Source organism: Aphelocoma coerulescens, chromosome 11 (assembly GCF_041296385.1).
Source record: "Aphelocoma coerulescens isolate FSJ_1873_10779 chromosome 11, UR_Acoe_1.0, whole genome shotgun sequence".
NCBI lineage: Eukaryota > Metazoa > Chordata > Aves > Passeriformes > Corvidae > Aphelocoma > Aphelocoma coerulescens.
In genome coordinates, this window is record NC_091025.1 from 2,528,552 (window position 1) to 2,553,434 (window position 24,883).

At 53.9% G+C, this 24,883-nt stretch overlaps 2 protein-coding genes and 1 long non-coding RNA gene across 5 annotated transcripts; 1 reads left to right on the forward strand and 2 right to left on the reverse strand.

Annotated features, from left to right (window-relative positions):
• Positions 1-745: 745 nt before the first annotated feature.
• LOC138117011 (uncharacterized) lies at positions 746-4,128 on the reverse strand. 3 transcript variants are annotated; one of them, XR_011154449.1, is made up of 3 exons: positions 3,960-4,128; positions 2,491-2,579; positions 746-1,142 (listed from the first exon to the last, which is right to left on the reverse strand). It is a non-coding gene; the product is annotated as an uncharacterized lncRNA (long non-coding RNA). The 3 variants fall into 3 exon arrangements; XR_011154450.1 differs by having other exon boundaries at positions 2,491-2,614; XR_011154448.1 differs by lacking the exon at positions 3,960-4,128 and having other exon boundaries at positions 2,491-3,036.
• A 6,688-nt stretch (positions 4,129-10,816) lies between these two features.
• On the reverse strand, positions 10,817-18,407 carry EMC8 (ER membrane protein complex subunit 8). Its single transcript, XM_069026931.1, has 5 exons — positions 18,126-18,407; positions 13,963-14,039; positions 12,462-12,531; positions 11,907-12,001; positions 10,817-11,655 (listed from the first exon to the last, which is right to left on the reverse strand). The coding sequence occupies exons 1-5, from the start codon at positions 18,321-18,323 to the stop codon at positions 11,496-11,498; spliced, it is 600 nt and encodes a 199-aa protein (XP_068883032.1). The 5' UTR covers positions 18,324-18,407; the 3' UTR covers positions 10,817-11,495.
• Positions 18,408-20,275: 1,868 nt separating this feature from the next.
• On the forward strand, positions 20,276-24,849 carry COX4I1 (cytochrome c oxidase subunit 4I1). The gene is made up of 5 exons (XM_069027019.1): positions 20,276-20,377; positions 21,122-21,201; positions 22,116-22,283; positions 23,606-23,737; positions 24,584-24,849. The coding sequence occupies exons 2-5, from the start codon at positions 21,123-21,125 to the stop codon at positions 24,718-24,720; spliced, it is 516 nt and encodes a 171-aa protein (XP_068883120.1). The 5' UTR covers positions 20,276-20,377; position 21,122; the 3' UTR covers positions 24,721-24,849.
• The last annotated feature ends 34 nt before the right edge of the window (positions 24,850-24,883 follow it).

Genomic DNA, 24,883 nt, shown 5'->3' on the forward strand with positions numbered 1-24,883 from the left:
CCATCCATCCATCCATCCATCCATCCCTCCATCCCTCCCTCCCTCCATCCATCCACCTGCCCACACCCAGCCCAGCCAAGTGGCTTCTGGATGATTTGGGGGGGCTGCATCCCATTTGCAAGTCCCCATGGAAACCCCCCCACCAGACAAATCCACCTCTCCCCAGTCCCTCTCCCAAACCACCTCAGGCTCAGCCCTGGCACCATCCATGGAGCAACCACAACGCTTGGGATAAGCGTTACCCCCAGAATGGGTGGGAGCCAAGCCTTGGGGACCCCCAGCCCACCCCCCACCATGGGTGGCATGAGGAGGGTCCCCGAGCCCCCGTTCCCGGAGCAGCCCCCGGTGCCACTGGCACGTGCCGGGCGCTCCAGGAACGTCTCCCCCACGCTGCGCCTCCCCTCGCGTGTCTTTTGCCATCTGCTGCTGTCATTAAAAAATTAAATTTCCATCTGCTTTCACACTCCCGCCTCTCCCGCCGGCTCCGGGTGCTGCCGCTCCCCGGGAAGCATCGCCCCCGGCTCCCTCCCGGGATGCGGTCGATCCGGCGGGATGCAGGTGACGCCGAGTTCATTTTCCCGCTGCTGTTTGCTGAGATGGCTTCTTCAATCCCGGGTGGAGAGTTGGGGGGCCCCCACTTTTGGCCACCCATGGGCACGGTGGCTGCTCCATGAGGGTGATGCTGGCGTGTTTTGGGGGCACAACCCAACCCCCCCGCCCCCCACGCTGACACAAAAACCGGGGGTGCGGAACCCCAGGGGTTTTATTCATCGGGGGGGATCCCCCTCCCTGGAAAAGGGACAAAACGCAGTCCCTGTTGTCCAAACCCACCCGCGTGGGTGCTCCGTGTGTCCCTGCGGAGCTCCCGCGGAGCCGCATCCGGCCCAGCCGCATCCTGCAGGCCGCGGCTCCATCCCGGCCGAGCGGGGACAGGTCCTGCCGGGCTGGCTGTCCCCGTGTCCCCGCTCAGCACTGGCTGCAGGGTGACGGGCCCTCGCCGCGCCGCCCCTCGCGGGACAGCGTGGTCCCCGTGGGCGTGGGCGGCGTGACGATGATGGAGGGCACGTGCAGGCGCTTCTGTCCCGAGGACACCGTCAGGGTCCCGTCGCCGCCGTTCCCGCTGCTCACACACATCTTCAAGCCTGGGGAAATTTGGGGGGTAAAAGGGGGATAAAAAGTCGATGGGGCACCGGGCTGCAGCATCCCCACATCCCCGCCCTCCTCTGTGTCAACCCTCTACGAGCCACTGGAGAATCCACAGCATCCTCACATCTCCTCCCCTGGATCCACCTTGGATTTTGAGGGGTTTCATAGGTGGATTCCCCCCCCGCCTCCCCCGACCACCTGCCCAGCCCACCCCCCTGAGGGGAGCAGATCGCTTTAATCTGCTTTTTTAATCAGGAGAAAAGCCCCGTGCGGCACAGGCAGCATCCAGGGAGGTTTCAGCTCTTCCCAAGCAGGAAAATGCCTGGAGGGGACAGACACTGATATTTTTAATCTCTTTTTAATTAAGGATAAAGCCCTGCCTTATGTAAGGGAGCTGCAAAAGGGGGAGGGTCTTTTCTTTTATTCCAGACTCCAAGACTGTCAGAGGGGTCTGGAGGCATGGGGGAATATTCTGGGGCTCTGTCCTGGGTTTGGGGCAGGATTGGGATTCCCTGGCTGCCTGCTTCCCCTTCTCAGTCGTCCTGTGTTGGACTGGGGGGGTTGTGGGACTTCCAAACACCCCAGACCACCCCACCCCAGCATCCCTGATGCGGAGAGGGGGCAGAGCTCATTTTGGGGTGATGCAGCCAACTCCATGCCCATCACAACCAGAATCCCACATAATTTGGGCTTGGGAAAAGCCAGGGAAGAGGCAGCCCTGCATCTGAGAGAGGGATACTCATTAAGGCCCATCCCTAACGACCCCAAGGGTGATTAGCAGGAGTCAGTGGGATGCAGAGTTAATGGGAGAGGCGATATGCAGCCTTCGCCCTGCGAGGCCAGGAACATTAAAAGCTCCCACTTTCCCCTTGTGCAGACATCCCTGACGCCATTCCTGGCCTAAATCCATTAAGAAAATGAAAGTTGGGGAAGAAGCTCCTGGTTGGAGTATCTCTGGGAAGAATGGAGCAGTGAGGGATGCTCAGGGTCGGCCTGGAGGCCGGGAGCTGGGACCCTGGCTCTGGGCTGGGCCCATGCATCCCATCCATGTGTCCCATCCATGCTGGCCCTTTCCCATTTCCACCTGATTTCTTGAGGGCTGTCATTAATCCATGGATTCTCCAGAGCAAAGGGTGTAGGACAAGCACAGGACTGAGAAAATACGCCTGGGAAAATCCTCTCCAGGTTGATCCAGGTGCAACAGGTCACCTGTGGGACTTCAGAAATTCCACCACATTCCCAAACTCCACCAACCCCGCCCACACCTAAAGCTCCTCCAGGTACAGCCACCCCTCAGGTGCCTTCAGAGAGCAGGAACACCCCAACCCCCCATCCCAAACTCACCTTTCAGGCAGGATAACTTGAGCCCCATGTTTTCATCCTCTCAGCAGGATCCAGCTCTCCAGCTCCGCCGCCGGCCCTCGCCGCTGGCGCTGAGGAAGAGAGGCGAGGGTTGAGGGAAGCGATCCTGGGAAGGAGGAAGGAGCAGGAGCTAAAAGCTCACATCTCTCCGTGCCTGGCTTATCTACAGGAGCCTGGGCACCACAGGAAACGCGGCTGCTCGCTCACAAAACCACGAGTGATGATGTCACGGCGCTTCAGTGACTCAATCTCGTCCCAGGAGGTTCAGGAAGAACTTTTTGGGAGGGTGGAGAAGGAGCCTGTTGCTGGGTGAGGGGTCCCATCCCAGCTTCTCCGCTCCTGGGGTCTGGGCTGAAAGTATTTTGGGATGAGAAGGTCGTGAGCAGGAGGAATTGGGTTGGTTTTAGGTTGGTTCTTGCAGAGAAAGCCCCGAGTCCACAGTCAGGAAATAGAGGGATGCTCCTGGGGCTGCCTCCCTCGGGCTGAGCTGGAGCAGCTGCCGGGATGCACTGCTGGAATTCACATCATCCCGCTCCTCTCGGGCATCCCTGATGTCTTGAGAGCTTTTGGATGGATGATTCCCGCTGTGGGACATCATTTGTTTTAAGATGCTGAAATTTTTTCTGCGAAAAAGGTCCCTGTACTGGGAAATCTTCACCCCTCCTCCCACAGCTGCTGGGAAAAGCTTATTGGGATGAGGGTCAGTGACTCATTTTGGCTCCTCCAAGCTCTGGGCCGCACAGAGAGCCAAGGAAAGCCTCTGCTCCCCCTGCCTGACCTCTGCCTTTCCAAGAAGCCCTGAGGTGGGTCACCAGCCACCAGCAAGGGGAAGTGAAAATTTGCTATTTCTGCTTTGAATTCTGCATTTTTATCAGTTCCTCAGGTGCAGCCTGAGCTGTGACCCTCCCCCAGGGCTGGGGAGTGGAGTCCTCCCCAGGACCTCACTTTGCAGCTCTCCTGAAGGCTGCCCAAATAGCAAGAAATCTGTTTTGAGGCAAATCCTGTGGGTTGGCACCTACTGGTGGCTCACACCACTCAGGGACAGAGGAGGGTCATGCTGGGGACACCCAGCTCCAGACACAGGGGGGTCTCCTCTGGGATCTGATCCTTTGGGATCTGATCCTCTGGGATCAGTCAAACCCTTGTAGGACACAGCAGCCCCCTTTCCGTCGCTGAGGGCCCGGCTCCAGCACCAGAGTTTGGGTAGAGAATTCCCCCTGTGAGCATTCCAGCGGCATTCCTGGTGCTTCCCTCTGGGGCTCCAGCTTCGCTCCCGTGTGCCAGCTACCAGGCCAAAGAAACGTTTGCATCCCGACGAGTTCACGCTCCAAAAACCTCCAGACACTCATCGCAGGCGTCACTGGAGCGGGGACTGAGCTGCCCGGGCAGGGGGGACACTCAGGGAAGGGGAAAAGGGGACAAAGCCCGGGCTCCGACGGGGTGGCACTTACCCGGTGCCCGGAGAGGCGATGCCCGCGGTCGCATCCCACCTCCCACCGCACCCGGCTGCTCCTGGATGCCGGAGGCTGGGAGAAGGGGTCCCTTCAGGAGCAGCCGTGCCCTGCGAGGAGGGCGGGAGGAGGTGGCAGCCGGCCGGCTTTGGCTTTGGCTTTGGCGAGGTCGGTTGGGAAGCTGGTTAATCAGGTTAGCGGAGCCCCGGCTCCTCCCATCCAGCCCCCACTCCAGCCCCATCCATGCCCAGCAAAGCCCTTGGGTGATGAGGAAACGCTGCTTTACTCTCAGCCCGCTGCACAAGCCAGTTGAGAGCTGAGAGAGAGAGAGAGAGGGAGAGGAAGGAGTGCGCTCGGCTGCAGGCAAAGCCCCCGGGCATCCAACATCCCTACAAACAGCCAGAGGGCTACCAAGTGCCCGGAAAGGCAAGTGCCAGTTTGGTATAAGGGTCCACACCCAGCTCTGGCAAAACCCATCGCCATCCCTGAGCTCCTGCTGTCAAGAGCCAACAGGAGGCTGGCTGGGAGCACCTCCACCTTCGCCAGCTGCCAGAGAGGATCTTTTCCCCTTCCCAGCCCCAAAGCCAGCCTGGCAGCGGGAACAGCACCCGGCAGCAGCGGGTTCCTCACCATTCCCAGGATGAGCGCTCCGGGTCGGGTCCCACCCCGCTGGGAGGATGCCCGGGAGGAGGCTGTGCCTCCGGAGCAGCCGCCTTCGCCTGCATTAGCAGCAGCCAGAGGCTTTTCCATGTTCCCCCTCCTCCGCAATTAAGAGGCGAGGCCCCGCGCCGGCTCCTTTTCAGCCGGAGCTGAAAGGCAGCGGTTCAAATGCAGGGCGCCGGCCTGCAGGGAACGCCGGCCGCACATTAAACACCCCCCGGCTGCGGCAGCCAGGGAAGGGGAAGGGAAGCTCGGAACTTCACCCAGGGATCGGGAACGAACTGATCCCAGGAGTTTGGGAGGTCTCCGGTGGGATCAGAGCCCCACCAAGCCTGGCCGGGATGGGCATGAAGGGCAGTAGGGAGTGGAAAAGGGTGGTTTTGCTCCTCTTTCTACTGGTTTGGTCCTGCCACATCTGATGAAAATCACAAATCTGGGAAGAGCTGATTTCCTTCCCGATCTGACTCCTTCGATTTGTCAAACGATGGAGTTACTGCGAAGCTCCAGGAGCGGGGAGGGTGGCACGGGGGCAAGGCTGCAGCTCCAGCTGCAGGCACAGTCCTGGGCAGAGATGTTTGCTACCCACAGCTCCTTTGTTTTCCCCAGAAAACAGACAAATTTACTGCTTTATGTGGATTTTCTCCCTGTTCAACCACAAAGTCCAAGAGTTAAAGGACAAAGTCTGAGGCAGGCCCTGGCAAACCTGATCTTTGAGGATCCCATCCCAAACTCAGAGCACACAGCATCCCATGCAGCCAGGGATCACTCCCGCCTCCACACTGAGCTATTTTACTGCCTGTCTCCAAAACTACCTGTTTGCTGCTGCTGGCTGAGAACAAACAGCCCCAAACCCACGAGGGCTGGAATTAGCCTGGCCTGGAGCAGCAGTTGTTGCTACAACAGTGACAGAAAGAGATTGTCTTGCTGCAGCAGGGGTGGGAAACATAAACAGCAGGCTGCTAAAATACCTGTGGTTAGTTCTGCGGGTGCAGCACAGCTCCAGCTGCTCTGCTGACACTTGATAGGGACAAACACAGCGTCAAACACCCCTTCCTGTCCTCCCCAGGGCTGGGGAGCAAAGCAAAAACCTTTATGGAGGTTTAAAAAGTGGAGGTTGTCCACCTTGAGGTGACTGGAGCCTGTCTGGTGTGGTGCCCTGGTCACTGCTGGGTGACCAGGGCTGGGGAGAGCTGAGTGCCAGGAACAGGAGCAGCCCAGTGGGCTCAACACCCCCTTTCCAGGGTCACTGTGAGACCCCCACATCCCTTCCAGGCGTTCCTGATTCCTGTCACAAGGCTCTGAGCTGGGACTTGCTAAGCGTCACATCAGGGCAAGTGGCCAAAGCCCACCAAGAGCCAGCTGGCCACAGGGAGGAAGAGGATGGGCTCAGGAGATGCGTGGGTATGGAGCAGCCTTCACTCCCTGGGGGAAGAGCTGACCAGCACCTGCCTGTCCCCTGAGGTGGTCACTGACTGGTTTCCAGTCCTGGCTGTGTCCCTTTGGTAGCTGGGCTGCTCCTCTCCCGGTGCTTCCCAATCCTCCAGCTCCATCCTGCTGCGGGGCAGAGGAGGATGGAGGGGCTGAAGCTCTGGTGAGGGGTGAGGATAGAGGGGCTGAAGCTCTGGTGGGGGGTGAGGATGGAGGGCAGCCTCTGAACTTCCATTCGGGGGCAGGGCAGGGAGAGCTGACGCTTCCCAAGTGCCAGAGGAACCGCAGGGACAAGGGATGCGTTGTGCAAACGCTGGCCACAAGAAAAGCTTTGGCTGGAGAGCCTGGGGCAGCTCTGCTGGCTCCCTTCAGGAGCTGTTCCTGCAAACACCAGCTGGGCTCCTTTCAGCAGGGAGGGGGAGGAAGCGGCTTTCTGGGTCACAGAGTCCCCGGGTCTGCCAACGCAGGTGACACGTCACCCTGGCTCCGTGCTAACGGAGCAACGAGGCCACCTGTCCCCTCCTGCCCCCGTCCCTTCTGGCCTGAGCAGGGGAAAGGGCTGCTCCCAGCCTGGCTCTGGAATTGCCCCAGAAAGGATCTGCAGGGTCCTGCCCGGGACTTGCTGGAGCTGGAAGTGGCAACCGGTGCTGGGAGAGCAGAAGAAACTCCCTCCCGGACATCCACCGTCATCCAGGGCTGGCGAGCGGTACCCGGAGGGGATGCCAGGCGTGGGGAGGGAGGAGGATGTCACGAGGAGGCAGCTGAAGGTGCAGGCTCCGGGGAAACTGGAGCAGCTCCAGCATTCCCCAAGCACGGGCTCTTGGCAGGACCGGCAGAGCGAGCAACCGGCAGGAACCGCGTGGGCAGGAAGCACCCCCGGAGAAAATCCGAAAATCCACTGGGATGAGGCGGGAGCTGCCGTGGCAGGGGTCGGGAGCAAAGCAGGAAGCGAGCACGTACCTGAGGCACAGACCTCCTGCATCCAGAACAGAGCACCCCTCTCCCGGCATGGATTCAGCCGGGAGGCCACGGCTGGGAATTGGCTTAGGGATGTGGCCACGGCTGCCGCGCTTCCCGGCTCGCTGAGCTCCAGGGTAGTCTGGGCCCAGCTTTCCCTTTTATCCCCTGCTCCAACCTCGATAAGGTTTTTCAATTAGGTCCATCTTTTAAGCTCCAGGGCGCATTTCTAGGAAGGGCTGCGTCGTTTCCCTCGGCCTTCGCGGGCTGGCTCTGCGCAGAGCGGGCCATGCCTGGCACGGATCCTGCCCGCATCCCGCTAAAGTGCTGCAGCCGGAGCGGCGCTGCCTGGAAGCACTCATGGAGTGACCTCTCATCCCCAGCCCACCTACCGGGTGTTTGTAAGAGCAGAGTTCCCTGCTTCCCTCATCCCAGCTCCGGCAGGCTGGAAGTGCCACACGCAGGAGCGCTGTCCCCCCTGCCAGCCCCCTGCCTCCGTCCTCTCCGAAGCCGCCTCTGCTGCCTTCCACGGAAAACCAAAGGGAAGGGATGCAGCTGGGGTGTACTTCAGGAGGGGAAGGCTGGGTGAAAATGTGGTCTAAAAGCGACAGTGGAAAAAAAAAGGGAAATCGATCAAGTCCTCAGCGGATCCTTGGGCGCACGGAAAGCGCTGCCGGCTGCGGGAGGGCTGGGTCAGGGCGCTGGGGGAAGCAAGGAGGGGGTTGTGGTGCAGGAGTGGGATGCGTTGAGGTGTTTAACTCCAGCTGGGAAGAGCAGAGCCAGGGCAGGATGGCAGGGGAGCAGCCTGGACCAGCCCAACAGGGACCAGCTCGTGTGGGTGCCCCAGCTTGGCTCCAGGAGCTGAATTCCACCCGAAGGAGAAGCAGAGCTCACAAAGAGAGCCCATTTCCCCTCGAGGCCATTTTCCCAGCTGCACTCAGCCGCAAGCCCACCCCACTAACAGCCTCTCCTCCATTAGCATCATCCCGGCTCTCCCGTGGCACTGCCCTCCTCCACCGGCATCTCCAGACGCTTCCCAGCTCGCGGAGTGCAGCGATTAGGCCTGGAGCCAGGGAGCTGAGAGACCTGGGATTGCTTCCCGCATCTGTCACTGTCACCTCTCCTCGTATAAGGAGTTCTTGGGGGCAGGGGGCCGCCTCTCACGGCTGGGGTGGGCTCTGCACATCTGTCTGCTCCCAGCTCCAGCTGTGCCAGGTGAACTCCGAACCGCTCACCTGCTCCCGCATCCACATCAGCTCGAAAAGCAGGAGCTGTTACATCTCTGCTTGCTTTCACAGGGGAGGAGGGAACATCCCAGGAGCAGATGGGAAGAGGGAAAATGCCAGCAGCAAGCTGCTTCACTTGCTGGATGAAGGGAAAACTTCCCCAAACCCTCGTATGCACACACAGAGTGATGAGCTCAGGGAGAATGTGGGACCTGGCATTCCCTGGCAATGAGTACCTCACCCATGAGTGCCCCAGGAACAGCTGGGCAGGCACCCTGTGGCTCCTGTCGCCCGCCTGCTTGTGGGGGTGTTTGTCACTGCTCTGCAAAATCGGGTTCAGAGTGGGGAAAAGAGAATCCCACAGGCTGGGAGAGCTGGGGGTGTTCACCTGGAGGAGAGAAGGCTCCAAGGAGACCTCAGAGCCTCTTCCAGTGCCTGAAGAGGCTCCAAGAAAGCTGGAGAGGGACTGGGGACAAGGGATGGAGGGACAGGACACAGGGAATGGCTTCCCAGTGCTAGAGGGCAGGGATAGATGGGATATCAGGGAAAAATCCTTCCCTGTGAGGCTGGCGAGGCCCTGGCACAGGGTGCTCAGAGAAGCTGTCCCTGGATCCCTGAAGTGTCCAAAGCCAGGTTGGACAGGGTTTGGAGCAGTGTGGGACAGTGGAAGGTGTCCCTGTCCATGGCAGGGGGTGGAATGGGATGGGCTTTAAGAACCCTTCCCACCCAAACCACTCAGGGATTCTACAGTTTCCAAGTGCTTCAGCTCGTGTGGATGAGGTAAAATTTGGGAGTTTAAACATCTGGGCAGGCAAATGCCAAATCTCCAACTTTTGGTGGATAGGGAGAAAAAAAAAAAATTAATGCTGAATGTCACTAACTGCTAACAAACCAAAAAAGACTGGGACACGCATTCCCAGTGCTGCCTTCCCAGGGCTCCAGCGAGAGATGCCTTCCCCAAGACTTCCTCCCCGTGAAGTTTGGAAAGGAATTACCTTGAATTCCTCTGCTGAATCCGACGGATCAACCAGCCAGGAAAGCAGCATCAGCAGGGAAAGGGGAACGCAGCCTTCCCTGAGCCCTGCAGCTTCCTCATTCTTTCAGGAGAGCCACGGTGGCTGCCTGGATTTATGGAATTGCTGCTTTTGTCCAGCCTTCAATGCAAATAGGCCAGGGGAGATAAGGTCTGCGGGTTTGTCCTCTTTGCTTCAAGCCAGCCTGGGCTTCTGCTGGTGGCAAAAAACCCTCAGCTGAGAGCAAAGGGAGGATTAAAAAAGGGGAAGACAAAGCACTAAAAGCTGCTCCCCTTCCAGCAGCGTGTCCCAAGTTAGTGCCAGGGAATATTCCAGCAGGTTACACACTGAGGAGCCACACTCTGCCTTACAGGGGGAGCCGGATTAGCCTGAATTTGCATATTTATGATCAAAGCTTGATTAGGAGATCCTGTCACAAAGAACAAGAAACACATTTCCCGCAGCTCAGGAGACACAGCAGCTCCTTCTGACAACCCCACAAGAGGAATCTCGCTAAGATAATGATCTGCCTCTGGAACAATGCCTTGGATTTCACTGGGAGTTTGTACAAAGTCCCCTTCCTGCACCCTCTGCTCCCAGGATATCTTTTCCTACAGACGTGGAGCGGAGCAGCCACTGGAATGTGTAATCTCGCTGATTTTTGGGAGCTAAATACATGTTTTCAGTCAACAAGTGAAAACATTTCCCTCTCCTGCAAGCCTGACTCAGCCTAGGGAAGGTTCTTGACTCGGTGCCAATCTCTTTTGTAATCACACCTCACTCATGCACGGCAGGGAAGTAAAAAACAAAGTGGCCAAAGCTTCCTCTCCTCCCTCCGACCTCACCTCGTGGCCCTGTGGAATCTCAGCTGGAGGGAACTCCACAGCCTGGAGGCATCCAGGTTCTATTCCCCACTGCAAATGGGATTTTAGCCTTACCCCATCCCTCTCCAAGAGCAGGAGCGAAACTTGGGCTTGTTGAGTCAAAATAAAGAGATTCTGACAATTCCATTGTTTTAAAATAAGCCCAGGTTGGATGGGGCTTGGAACGATCGGGTCTAGGTGTCACTGCCCCCATGGAATGAGATGATCTTTTCCAACCCAAACTTTCCTGTGATTTTAACACCAAGACTGGAGACAGGCTGACATTTTGTGGATATCTGGATCTTCCTTGTGACAACATTTCTGGGCAGGCAGAGAAGGAAATCTGGAGGAATTGTTGCAGCTTGAGGCTGTGTTTAACTACAGCTGGGCAAATGATCACGAGGAGCGAGGCAACGAGGGCTTACAAAGAGCTCTTCTAGGCTGGTATAAAGCTTCATTGTCCAGGGAACTTCTCCTTGGAAATAAATATTAATGGAAAGGCAAGGCAAGCTGAACTAGGCTTCTTGATTCCATGTACTTGGATCACTTGCCTTCAACTCAGGAGGAGAGATTTTGGACGTACTTAAATGGACACCACGTGGAAAATGAGATCTGCTGATTAACCCCCCCCCCAAAATGCAAGAAATTCATCAAATATTTCACTACTGTATGCTCCAAGTGCAGATTCAAACTCAGCAGTGTGCTTCCAGTCCTTTTTAGAAATCATTTACTTTGGGTTTAACACATTCAAGCAGTAACTGTGCTTGCCACGCCCATGGAGAGCAGGAATCACCAGCTTATTTGGGAGCACTGCTTTGAAACTCTCTGTAGCTGTGTCATGCTAAAGCACTGCGAAACAGGTGACACATGAGCATGGAACATCCTCAGCAGTTTGCATTTTACTGTGCCAAGAGAGTTACAATTTCCAACCCCGGCCAGAAGAAAACCGTTCACCTCCCATTTGATCTATTTGCCCTTAAAATCTCTCATCTGAGGACAGGATTGATTTTTTTTGGAAAGGTATTTCCATAAATCGTTAAAAAGGTAACCTCTCTAAAGATTAGAAAAGCTGAAGTCAAAACTTTGGAATAGGAACAGTGGGGCCAAGCAGAAGCAGTTCTGGTTTCCAAGGAATAGCAACATTCACTACAAGTGGGATGGTGTCCACGAGGACAGCTGGAAGTGACAGCTGGTGGCTCTTCCAGGGAATGTCACCGCCAGCATTCCGTGGCTTTACGGACACAGCGCCACGGGACAGGCCACTCCTCTTTAATCAGTCAGCTTTCCACACAAGGTACTGAATATTAATTCTATTTACATTCAAAAATAGCATTTTTCTCTCTTCAGTACAGAGTGGGAATGCCCGTGGATGAGTCAGGAGAATCTCTCCTAGCACAGGTGCAGCACAGCTTTGTTGATCTCCGGGTTTGTCCAGTCGTTCCGGATGTCATCCAGGTGATTATCGAAATCCACCAGTGTCTCGTAGGATTTGCTGTCCAGGAGGGATGCAGCGATTCGCTGGGCTTCGGTCCAATCTTCACAGAAGTCACTAGGGTGGAAAAGAATCCGGAATACATTGGAATCACCAAGAAAAACTCTGGAAAATTAAGCCATGCTGCAGTGTGGACACGGTGGGGATAGCACGGCCTGCCTGCAGGAACCAACTGCTCCCTCTCACTACAAGAAGCAGCTTTAAAATCCCTGCCAGTTACACCCACAGTGTCAGTCAGTCATGAAGTTTTGCCCTCACACAGCCAGCCAGTTTTCCCCCAAACCCCAGTAAATTCCCAGCTCACTCACACGTGTGGGTCCTTGCACCTCCACTTGTTCTCGTGCAGCTCGTACACGTGGATGGCAGGCTCCACACACTCCATGGTGAATTTGGTGTTGTCAACCTGGGGTGGGACACAGAAACACCCCCTCAGTCTCCTCCCCAGCATCCCAAGAGATGAAATAAACCCCGAATCAGTTTGTAAAAACAAGAGAATTTTACACACATCCACTGTTTTACCCTCAAATTGCCGAATTTAAGATGCCAACATTTGTCCCAGCAGTGAGGAGGCAAAGCCCTGCTTTGTGACGTTAAACATAAGAATTTAAGTTGCACTAAGAGGGCTGGAGCCAGAAATTGCTGCCTGAACATGCAGAGAAGGCCCCTATTCCTCTGAGGTGACAGAGAGCTCACCACAGTCTCTCTGTGGATTTACTTTGTACTTCATTGCTTGTTGCATCTCTTCCCCAGAGCATTTTGGACAGGAAGAGAAACGGAATTCCTCACGAAAGGAGCCAGAGAACAGCATTTCCCTGGTCCAGCAGCAGGGTCAGAGCACACAGGGGGGAAGGGAAGGAAGTTACCATGATGAGCGCCGTGTCCGTAAAGCCCTCGGCAATCCGGGAGGCCACTTTCTCTGCAACCTGGTTGGGGCTGGAGCAGAAGGGAAAAGGAACTGAGTGAGGTGAGCCACGAGTTCCAGCTGAAAGCAGCAGGAAATGAGCTCAGAGAGAGGTGAGAGTGACTCTGGGTGCTTGCAAACAGGAACGAGATAAGGAGCTGATGCCACAGCTGATAGAGGGCTCTGCAGCACCCGAAGCTCAGCTCAGCTGTGTTTAGGAAAGGCTTTGGAATGACATGGAATCAACATTTTGTGGCCTCCTATCTTCTTACCCCAGACCAAAGATGTTGCCCTGGCAGGCAATTAAAAGAGAAACTTAGAAACTCAACCAGTTTCTCTACCAAAATCAGATAACCTTTGAAAACCTTTACCACTGTTTCAAAGGTGACAACCTCACTGTGGTGCCACGTAATGTGGTGCCAATGACAATCTCTGTGTGGCACCAGTTATCTTCAGAAATTAAACTGAAGTTTTAAAAAAACACCAAGCTTGTGATGTTCTTTCAAACCTCAAAGAGAACAAACCATACCTTCTCCTTAAAAACGTGTCCAGCAGATTTATAAGGAAAGGACAAATAATGCCTTTATCCCTGTTAGGTACCTTAGAAGTCACAAGTGTTCCTTAAGAAACATAATTGAGTCTGAATATCCATTAACAAATAACTGGGATCAGATCCTCGTGGAATGGTTTGGGTTGGGAGAGACCTTCAAGATCCTCTCATTCCATCCCCTGCCATCGGTGAGACACCTTCCACTATCCCAGGTTGCTCCAAGCCCCATCCAGCCTTGGAAACTTCCAGGGATGGGGCATAATACTTTAAATAAGTTGTTCTAATTAGTCCCAGTCCTGGATTTGTCCAATAGATAGAGGGGAACACATGGAATACACAGATCTAAAATGAAACTGTGGCTCTGCAGGAAGGTCCCTTGTTGTTTAGTGAGTAATCTGAGTCAGCCAGCAGGGAAAAAAAATGACTAATCCTGAGGAAAATGAAGTGCTAAATAAGAGATATCACTGCCTGACTGACATCATCTTCCACTTCTCCACCACGTAAGGAAATTCTTTGAAAAAACTCAGGGGATAATGAAGAAATTTAGAAAGAATTAGGTCACCCCTGACTTTCCATAACATCCTGGGACTCGTCAGACTTTACAAGATCCATACTGCACAAGCAAACGCTCTGCAGATTTTGGCTTTTTCCCTGACAACTGCAATTCAAGAGGCTGGCACTCGTTCAAAGAGTGGCCTTTTATAGCAGCCACGGGCGAGGAGGGATTCTGCAAAGCCTGGACTTTCTGCACCTGACCAAAGGCCACATCCCACAGCCCCACGGAGACAATGTGGAAGCAGCTGACAGTTGTCAGAGGGAATCAACACGCCTGATTTATGGGGATGATTTCTGCTGGCAGAGTCCAAGGTACAAGCTAAAAGAGCAAACAGAAGGAAATATTGGCCCAACACACCTGGCATCTTTCACGCGTTCGTTCGCCTGGTAATATCCAGCTATCACGTAGCTGTTCTCCTTGCACCAGGAATCAATCTGGAAAAGCAATGGGAACAATAAATCCTAGGAAAACCAGCCCCCCACCGCCTCAGGATTAAGGAAATCTCGTGGCTGCCCTGTAAATAAAGCAGCATTGCTCCATCTCTGCTGCTCGGTTCTTTACACGAATTCCTGTCCCTTTCTGCGCCTGCTCGGGCACGGTGGGGCTGATTGAGCTGGGATGGAGAAACCCAACGGAGCAAAAGGAGCTGTCTCAGTCAAAGCCTGGCCTAAATTCGAGTGACAGGACAATTAAACCCTGCCTGGAGAGGGTTTGGGTCTCACCTACCAATGGTTGGGACAATTTTCTGTCAGTGTTCACCTGACAAGGGACTTGAGAGAACGTTCCCCTCGTGGATGTGTGGCTGCCCTGTGCTTGCAGAAGGGTTTTATTGCTAATGGAACATCCCTAGGGGAAAATGCAACCATTTGGGGCCTTCATTAGAAAATAAAAGCTTGAGGTGAAAGGTGAATGTGAGGCAGAAGTTTGTGCCACTTACCAGCTTTTCAACTGGGATGGAATTGTTTCCCTTTGAGAGCTCCTCCTTATTTAACATCTCTACGTAAATACTTCAGCAGATGTATTTTTTTTTTATTAAGTTTCACGATTTTTGATTGACACCAGTCCAAAACTGAGGCACTTTTGTCAGGTGGTGTTTTTTAGTGAAAGGAGTTTCAACCCCACCGTTCTTGCTGCTTTAAACACCATTTTTTGCGGGCCCTCATCAGAAAATAAAAGCTTGAGGTGAAAGGTGAATGTAAGGCAGAAGTTTGTCCCATTTACCAGCTTTTCCACTGGGATAGAATTGTTTCCCTTTGAGAGCTCTTCCCTATTGAACACCTGTATGTAAATACTTTAACAGAAGCATTTTTGGCACATAATTGACACAATTTTTGATTGACATGAGTCCAAAACTGAGGCAGTTTTGTCGGGTGTTGTTTTTTAATGAAAGGAGTTCCAGCACCGCTGTTCTTGCTGCTTTAAACTGGAGCTGAATTCCTCCTGCTGAGTCTGCCTTTGAAAATATCTATCTATAGCTATGATATCTATATATCTATCTATCTATCTATCTATATATCTATATATATGATGTTTTCCATTCGAATTGAGGGTATCAAGTCAGCACAATACCAAGCCCTGAAAGGCAGAAGGGGAGAAAGCAGCTCGAATTTTCCTTTGCAGTCCCTAGAGAGCACGGCCTCAAAAAACCCTCCCCAGCTCTATTAAAAAGGACTCCAAAAATACATCTGGTGCTGACCTGTCGCGTCCTGGGAGTCAAATCAATCTCATTTTCAGCAATAATTATAGTATTAGACTGCAGAACCAAGCCAACAAAACAGCCATGTGAATAATCCAAGGGATGACATGGATTTAAGTGATAAAAAAAAAAAAAGCTGTGCAGCCCTGCAAGAGCTGCTGTTTCCATTCCAAACCCATTTTAAGGGCTTAGGACTCTGGTTTTAATTGTTAGTGGCTTGAAAGCTTGGCATTAGAGCCAGCAGCCCAGACAGTAAAATTATTAATAACAACAACAACAACAATAATAATTATTATTTTAAAAAAAGTCCATCAATTTAAAAATTAGAAACCTCAGTCCTAAATCCATTTTTGTTCTGTACCAAAAATTGCCTCAAAAAGAAGAGAATGATTTAAAGTTCTCGCTTTCCTAACTGGTAACTAAAAATTGCTTCTGCATTTAAAAAAGAAGAAAAGAAAAAAAAAAGAGAAAAAAACCCCAAATCTCATTTTGGAATGCAAGCTTTTCCAGCTGCAATTCCCAGGCCCTGTCACCGCAGGTATCCTACAGCAATTAGCTCCTGGTATTTTTAGTCACGGCCAGCCCTGCCAAGGAAAAATCCGAAGTAGCTTTGCTTTGCTGCAGCCACCAAAGGGGGAGCCTGGGGGTCTGGAAAACCCTGGGAGGAGGAGGAGGAGGAGGAGCAGGAGGAGGAGCTGAGTGCTGCTCCAGGAGAGGGAAGTGCTCCCTGGTTTCTCCTTTTTGGAGCTGTGCTTGTAAAACCACATCAATTAGCTGAGAAATTCAGAGGCTCGAGTGCAACTTAATTCACTTTTTCTTAATGACTCCGGCTTTGAAAGGGATTTCAAAGTGCAAATTAAACCCAGGAGCTTCTGCTCTGCCCTCCGGAGCTGCAAACCTCGGGAAATCAGAGAATCCTCAAATATCCTGAGCTGGGAGGGACCCTTAAGGATCACCAGTCCAACTCCAACACCCCAAAACCCCTCCCTGTGCTTGGGAACGCTGTCCAAACTCTCCTGGAGCTTGGGAATGTGCCCATTCCCTGGGGAATTCAGTGCCCCAGCACCCTCTGGGGGAAAAATATCCCACCCAAACCTCCCTTGCCATGATGTTTTGTTTGGGGTTTGTTGATTCCTTGTACCCCCTGCAAGTTTTAGGGGGCAAAGCTCCAACGTTTGGAAGTCCCTCCTCAACTTCCAGATTAAATCTGGAGACTTTTGCCCCCATTTCACGTTCTGGGATGACTCAGGGCAGGGAAGAGGATGTGAAACTTGTGGGGCTGGTTCTAAAAACCCCCCCACGGAGCCACCCTCGACCAAGAATCAGCAATAATTGAACTGGAAAAGAACCAGATCCCGGGAAATCCTGCCAGAGCTGTGAAATCCTTTAGAAACGAAGCTGCTTTGCTACAAAAATTGAGTTTAAGCACCCTGATCTCCCTGATTTATACCGGATCCACACGCCAGGCTGCACAGAAGATGTGGAATCACCTCTTTTCAACCCTTTTCCATGAGAAAATCCAATTTTCATAGCTGCTCTGAGAGGATTTATTGACACTTTTGCCTTTGTTTAAACCCAGAAGAGCAGCAAAAGGCCCCAGGCTCCTGTAAAATTCCGTGTTTTAAAGGATCTGTGGCTGTGAAGCACACAGAGCTGTAGCAAATCCTACCTGATGTGGGAAACACCAAGAATTTCCAGTCTTTACCTTTTTGTACCAAAAACTGACAGTAAACAAGTAAAATTCTGCCATTGCTTTGGCTCCAGGATAACTTTCTTCCTGTAGATGTTGCAAGAAACAGGATTTATTTCCTAATAATCTGATCCTGCTGCAAGACCTGCACTGAAAAGCTGCACTGAAGGCCTAGAGTTTACCAAAATTCTGTGCTTAAACCCTGTAGAAAGACATTTAATCCCAATTTAATGAAAACACACCGTGCTCTGCTACTCCTACGCTGCTGGAAAGAGATTTAAAATGATCAATTTTGTGTGTTCCACCAGCAAAATGCAATGGTCAGGGCTCAGGCTCAGCTCCTGTCCCTGTGCCTCTGGCTGCATTTCATCATTTCCAGGCTTCACAAAGATGTCAACTTTCCCATGGCATCATCTCAGCTGGAGAAAACTGGGATTTACTCACAAGTGACTGGAATTTACTTACAAATAAAATATATATATATATATATTTTTTTTTTTTTTTTTTGGGGATGAGAAAGACCGAGGGAAACATTAAAGCCAAGGAGTCTGGAGGAATCAGAAATTCGTTACTTTTAATGATCTCAAAAAGGGACGGATCTTCTTTTGCTCACAATCATATAATCATGGAATCATGGAGTGATTGGAGGGGACTTCAAAGCCCATCCAGTTCCAACCCCGACACCTTCCACTACCCCAGGCTGCTCCAGCCTGGCCTTGGGCACTGCCAGGGATCCAGGGGCAGCCCCAGCTGCTCTGGGCACCCTGTGCCAGGGCCTGCCCACCCTCACAGGGAACAATTCCTGCCCAATATCCCATCTATCCCTGGGAAGCCATTCCCTGTGTCCTGTCCCTCCATTCCTTGTCCCCAGTCTCTCTCCAGCTCTCCTGGAGCCCCTTTAGGCCCTGCAAGGGGCTCTGAGCTCTCCCTGGAGCCTTCTCCTCTCCAGGTGAACACCCCCAGCTCTCCCAGCAGAGTTTTCCCAGCCTTTGGAGCACCTCCATGGGCACTCCGGACCGAATCCAGCAGCTCCACATCCTGCAGGGACACCCCCGGCACCGCCTCCCGCCCGTGCCAACACCTCCCTCCACCCCCGAGCACTGCCAGCACCCCATCCCAGCGGGAACACCTCACCAGGGTCAGGGCCACCTCCAGCATGGGAGCGAGCGCCAGCGTCCCGTGGAAGAGCGGGATGCAGTCCACGAACAGCGCGGGCTGCGGCGGCCGCGGGGCGGGCGGGCGCTCGGCCACCAGCAGCCCGTTGACGGCGCAGTGCGGGTACTTGGCGCCGTGCAGGACCATCTTGCAGTACGCCTGGGTGGTCAGCTTCATGGTGCCCTGCGGCGGCCCCGGCCCGGCCCGGCCCCGGTCCCGGTCCCGACCCGGCCCCGGCCCGGCCCGCACGCCGCTCCCCGCCCGCCGCCAAGCGCCGCCGGCTGTCGGGAAGCGCCGCCAAGCGCGGCCGGCTTTACGACAGCGCTTTAGGGTGGATTTGCGGTGGATTTGGGGTGTGGGGAGGGCCGGGAGGGTCCGCGTAAAAATCGATGGTGTTATAAACATATATTGTAATGTTGGCTTCTCGCAAGTGTTAAGGTGGATATTATATAATGTTACAAATGCTTTTGGCTGTGTGGATGTAGTTTTCTTTCTTTTTAGCAAGAATGTTAGCAAGTGTGAGCGTGTTAAGAGAACCAAGCGAACAGAGGATGAGGCCCAAGGAGCTGCTGATCAATGCTTTGTCCAGGGAACAAAGGGGCCCCAAGGCTGCTCTGCCCGGAGAACTGCGGCCAGGAGAGCCCAGAGCTGCTCTCACCGCTCTGCCCGGGGGGCAAAGAGGCCAAAGCTGCCATCAGCCCTGACTGTCTGGAGAATTGAGAGCCCGACTCAACTCAGCTCTCACCTGGCGAGCCCAACCCCAAGAATCAAGAGAAATAAAACCACAAGGCAGAAGAATACGCCTGCTCTAAAAAGGCGGCACCAAGCAGTGGCCATGCAGAACAGCTCCGGGAAAAGTTTGAATATGCACAAAGAACAGACAGTAAAAATGGTATAAAAAGGACTCACCTCTGGCATCAGGTGTGCTCTTGGCAGAGCGCCAAGGCACCCGGCCGTCACCCCTTTGCTTTATTTTATGTGTCTCTTATTGTCTTTATATTAAACCCTTTAAATTCTCCCAGGAGAGTGAACCTCGTTTGTCACAATGGGATGGGGGGTACGGGCTCAGCTGTGTGAGGGTCAGCACCGTGTGCTTTGAGCCACAGGGAATCGCGGGGTGGGTGGGGTTGGAAAAAACCTCTGGGATCATCGGGCTGGAAAAGACCTCTGGGATCATCGGGTCCAAGCTGTGACCAATCAGCTCCATGAATCTCGGTGGAAAGGACTGAAATCTTTGGGTTGGAAAGGACGTTAAAACCCATCCCATCCATGGCAGGGACACCTCCTGCTAGGCCAGGGTGCTCCGAGCCCCATCCAGCCTGGATTTGGACCCTTCCAGGGATGGGCATCCCGAATAATAAAGGACGCTGGGTTTCTGTATAAAGGGTAACACCCAACATAACTTCAGCAATGTCTCAGCCCCGTCCGTCCCCAGCTGCCACACTGACACCCTCCCCTTCCCAACACCTGGATACCCTCTGTGCTTTGTCCATCCTGGATTTTGGCCGCTCCTGGGCTCCAAACCTTGAACCCTGTGTCCAGTTCTGAGCCCCTCACGACAAGACACTGAGAGCCTGGAGTGTGTCCAGGGAAGGGAACAGAGCTGGGAAGGGGCTGGAGAGTTCCTGAGGGAGCTGGGAAGGGGCTGGAGAATTCCTGAGGGAGCTGGGAAGGGGCTGGAGAGTTCCTGAAGGAGCTGGAAAGGGGCTGAGCCTGGAGCAAAGGAGGCTCAGGGGGGACCTTGTGGCTCTGCACAAGTCCCTGACAGGAGGGGGCAGCCGGGGGGGTCGGGCTCTGCTGCCAGGGAACAGGGACAGGAGGAGAGGGAACGGCCTCAGGCTGGGCCAGGGGAGGCTCAGGGTGGACAGCAGCAGGAATTTCCCCATGGAAAGGGTGCTCAGGCCTTGGAAGTGCCCAGGGAGGTTTGGAGTGCCCACCCCTGGAGGTGCCCAAGGAATGACTGAATGTGGCACTCAGCGCTCTGGGCTGGGGAACAAGGTGGGGATCGGGCACAGCTTGGACTTAATGACCTTGGAGGTCTTTTCCACCCTCAAAGATCCTGGGATTCTGGGAATCCGGGATAAACCTCCAGCGGCGGTCCGCCCGCATCCCGTCAGCCCCCGCGCGGGGCCGCTCCGGCCCGGCCGCTCGCTGCGCCGCACTCCCGGCGTGCGCCGCACTTCCGGCCGCGGCTCCTTCCGGTCCCGCCCGCGGTAGAGGACGGTCGCCAGGTCGTGGGGCCGGGACGGGCCGGGTGGAGACCGGGAACGGGCTGGGAAAGGGCTGGGAGGGAGAACGGGAGCTCCTCCCCCATCTCCATCCGCTCCCGGGCTGGCGGGGCAGCGCGGGTTGGGGGGTTGCGGGAAGGGGTGCGAGGGGGGAGCGCTGCGACCCCTCCCGCGGGTCCCAGCGTGCCCGTGTGGGGTTATGTCACCGGTGTCGCGACATGTCGGGCGGGACTGAGGTGACAGTCGGGGAGGGCAAGGTCAGGGGCAGACAGCGGGTCCTCGCGGGAGCTTGAGCGGCTTTGGGCTGAGATGGGGTCACCTGAGGAGCTCGAATGCCGTGTGTGTGGGAATCCCTTGTGTGCGATCCCGCCCTTCCCTGGGATGTGCCCGGATTGCTCCCTGCTCAGGGGCCACTGCAGTGGCTGTGGGATGTGCTTGCGGCTCCTGGGATCTGCCCAGGAATGGCTTATTTTGGAATTGGAGCGTCCCAGAAGGGCGACTGAAATATGGGAATGTCCTTTGCTTCGAGTGCAGGAGGCTCGGGTTAAAAACAGGAAGGGAAAGACCCATCCAGGTCAATATCGTGGGAGACTATCCCTGAAAAGCACAGAGTGATGTGCTGCTGTTTAGAGAAGGAACAGGAAGCCTCTAGACTGGGATTTTTTTTTTTTTTTTTTTAAATATAAACTCGTGGAAAATGTTTTTATTTCACCTTGGGCACTGACCTGTTGCTGCCTGCCCTTGCAGGATGTTGGCTTCCAGAGTGTTCAGCCTCGTCGGGAGGAGATCCATCTCCACCTCCCTGTGCCTGAGGGCACATGGACACGGTGGGTCCCGGCTGCTGGCAGGGAGGGGGTCAGGAAGGGAATAAAACAGGTCCTGGAGGGCAGGAGCACAAAGAGCTGCGCTGGGTGGGGTGTGGGTGAGGGGATGCTTGGGATGGAGGGAGCTTGAGGAGGTGGCAGGAATTGCAGTCATGGAATCATTCAGGTGGGAAAAGAGCTCCAAGGTCACCAAGTCCAAGCTCAATCCCCACCTTGTCTCCAGCCCAGAGCGCTGAGTGCCACATCCAGCCCTTCCTTGGGCACCTCCAGGGATGGGCACTCCAAACCTCCCTGGGCACTTCCAAGGCCTGAGCACACCTTCCATGGGGAAATTCCTGCTGCTGTCCACCCTGAGCCTCCCCTGGCCCAGCCTGAGGCCGTTCCCTCTCCTCCTGTCCCTGTTCCCTGGGAGCAGAGCCCGACCCCCCCGGCTGCCCCCTCCTGTCAGGGACTTGTGCAGAGCCACAAGGTCCCCCCTGAGCCTCCTTTGCTCCAGCCTGAGCCCCTTTCCCAGCTCCCTCAGGAACTCTGCAGCCCCTTCCCAGCTCCCTCAGGAATCCTCCTCAGGTTTATTCCCTCAGGAATCCTCCAGCTCCTTCCCAGCTCCCTCAGCTGCCCCTGCATCCCTGGCAGTGTCCAAGGCCAGGTTGGACGGGGCTTGGAGCACCTTGGGACTGTGGGAAGTGTCCTTGCCCATGGCAGGGAGTGGGATGGGATGAGCTTTAAGGTCCTTCCCAATCCAACCCAAACCATCCTGGGATTCCATTTTTTATCCTCTTAGAACAGCACTTACTCTGAATGCTTCACCTTTTCCCTCCTGCATTCCTGCGCTTTCGGAGCCGTTGGCTTTTGTGTCGTGACCGGTCAGAGATGTTTGTGCAGGACCTTGACTGGTGTCCCTGTGTGTCCCCCCCCAGCTGGCGTTGTCAAGGCAGAGGATTACACCCTGCCAGGCTACGTGGACCGGCGGGACGTGCCTCTGCCCGAGGTGGCCTTCGTGAGGGACCTCTCTGCGCAGCAGAAGGCGCTCAAGGAGAAGGAGAAGGCGTCGTGGAGCGCTCTGTCCGTGGATGAGAAAGTGGAATGTAGGTTCTGGGGGGCTTCGAGTGACCCCACAGGCAGCAGCAACACAATTTCCATGTTCGGTGTTGTGGGATGGGTTGGGTGGGGAGGGGTCTTGAAGATCATCTCATTCCATTATCCCAGGGTGCTCCAAGCTTCATCCAGCCTGGCCTTGGACACTGCCAGGGAGCCAGGGGCAGCCCCAGCTGCTCTGGGCACCCTGTGCCAGGGCCTGCCCACCTTCCCAGGGAACAATTCCTTTCCAATATCTCATCTGAACCCACTCAGCTCAAAGCCATTCCCCTCATCCTATCACTCCAGGCCCTTACTAAAAGTCTTTTGACAGATTTTTGTTCTTAATCCAGGTTTTTCCCAGTGGCTCTATGAGCAGAGCTGATGCATGAAGGAATTTTCTTAATCATGATGGAGCTCCTTGTGTGCACACACCCATGGTTTTTATTCCCAAGATCTTTGGAGCTGTTACAGAACATGAAATGCCCCTGCTCCATATCTGAGGTCACATTCAGCCACTCCTTCCTCTTCCAGAAACATAATAATAATAACAATAATAACAATAATAGAATAATAATAATAATAATAATAATAATAATAATAATAATAATAATAATAATAATAATATTTATTTCTTGGTTCCTTGCTTCCAACAAGCCACGAAAAAAAATCTCCTCAACACAACAACGTGCCATTGTTAGTCCAGCTGAGTGAAATGAGCCCCAAACACAAACGTGGATTTGAATGTTAATGAGCACTGACCTTGGCATGAACCAAATTCCAGCTGGTGAAAGCTCCCCGTGGGTGTTTTGACTTGCAAATAAAACTGCCTCATCTTTTCCAGCTGCTCTCGTGGTATGAGGGGAGAACGTGGGCTGGGAAAGGTTTAAACCTCTTTGGGGAATTGCTCACGTCTTCCTGAGTACTCTCCAAATTTTCTGTTGCTTTGGATTTGAAATTCCTGTGGATTTCAGTGGCAGAGCTGAGAAGCTTTTTGAGCTCGGAGCATTCCTGTTGGAATTATTTGTGCTAGGAAGCTTTGGGGTCAAAAACCACACTGGGAATTGGAGGGGAGGAAGGAAATCTCCCATTTTTCCTTCTTTCAGGTCTATACTGCAACTTTTGCCCAACTTTAGCATAATCTGTAAAATGGAGACTAAAATTGATGTGGGGATGAAACAACTGATGGCTTTGGTGTGTGCCAAACCTAATTTAACATCCATCCCCTTTTTGGGCAGCCTCAGGCTTCATTCACCTCCCTCTGCAGAGTTCCTGGTCACCTGCAGTTCCCAGGGAAAGTTAAAAGAGAGGATTTGATGCTTTTTTTCCCCAGTGTATCGGATAAAATTCAACGAGACCTACGCAGAGATGAACAAAGGGACAAACGAGTGGAAAACCATCCTGGGGGGAGTGTTGTTCTTCCTTGGTCTCACTGGAGTCATCCTCATCTGGCAGAAGCACTTCAGTAAGTAGCTCTTCCATGGAGAGCTGGGATCAGGTGATGCCTGACGGGAATTCTCTGTGGGGTCAGGATGATTTCATGGAACAGCTGTAACGGGGACTTCCCAGCAGGAGCTGTTTGTTAGTCCCTGGAAATTCCATCCTGGAGTTGGAACTTGTGGGGATGTAGCAGAAATGGTCAGGAAGCTGACTCACAGAAAGGTGGTGGAGCTCTGGGAGGACAGGAAATGGAGGGGAATGAGTGATGATATTCCTGATCCCAGAGCTTCCCCTCTGTGCTGCTGGAAAAGCTTTTGCTGCCTTGGTAGTGAACATTTGGGTTTCTGCCATGTTTAGCTGCTTTCCCAGCTAAGGATTTGACCTCCAGGGAGCCTCCAGGTGCTGGGAGGCAGAGCAGCAGTTAAAGGAGCTGCTCCCTGCCTTGAGGCTCCCCAAAAAAGGAAAGCAGGGAGCTGTTATCTTGGTGATGGAGGAAACCAAGAGAATCCATGTGGGAATGTGGTCTGAGCTGGATGCTGCAGAAACTGGATGCAGGGAGTGGAGGTTGTAACAGATCACAGAACCACAGGCTGGGCTGGGCTGGGTGGGGTTGGAAGGGATCTTGAAGGTTATCCCATTCCACCCCTGCTGTGGGCAGGGACACCTTCCACTATCCCAGGTTTCTCCAAGCCCCATCCAACCTGGCCTTGGACACTTCCAGGGATGGGGCAGCCACAGCTTCTCTGAGCAACCTGCTCCAATGGGATGACTTCAGGGGGAGAAAAACCCTTTTAATAGTGAAACTTAGCCCAGAATTCCCTGCTTGCTGATGTGAGGACATAATTCCATAATGGCCATTCCCACCCCGCAGTGTACGGCGCCATCCCGCACACCTTCTCCGAGGAGTGGCTGTCGGCTCAGACCAAGAGGATGTTGGACATGAGGGTTAACCCCGTGGAGGGCATCTCAGCCCAGTGGGATTTTGACAAGAACGAATGGAAGAAATAAAGCAACTCAGTGGAACCTGCTCTGCTTGAATATGAAATGATTCCATCACCTGTGTGTGACCTCGTTGCTTGTTGTACTGGAACACCCTCTCCACCTCCAGAAATGCTAATAAATGTCTGGTTAACTTGAGAGGTGCCTGTTGCTGGTCTCTGGATGTGTTTGT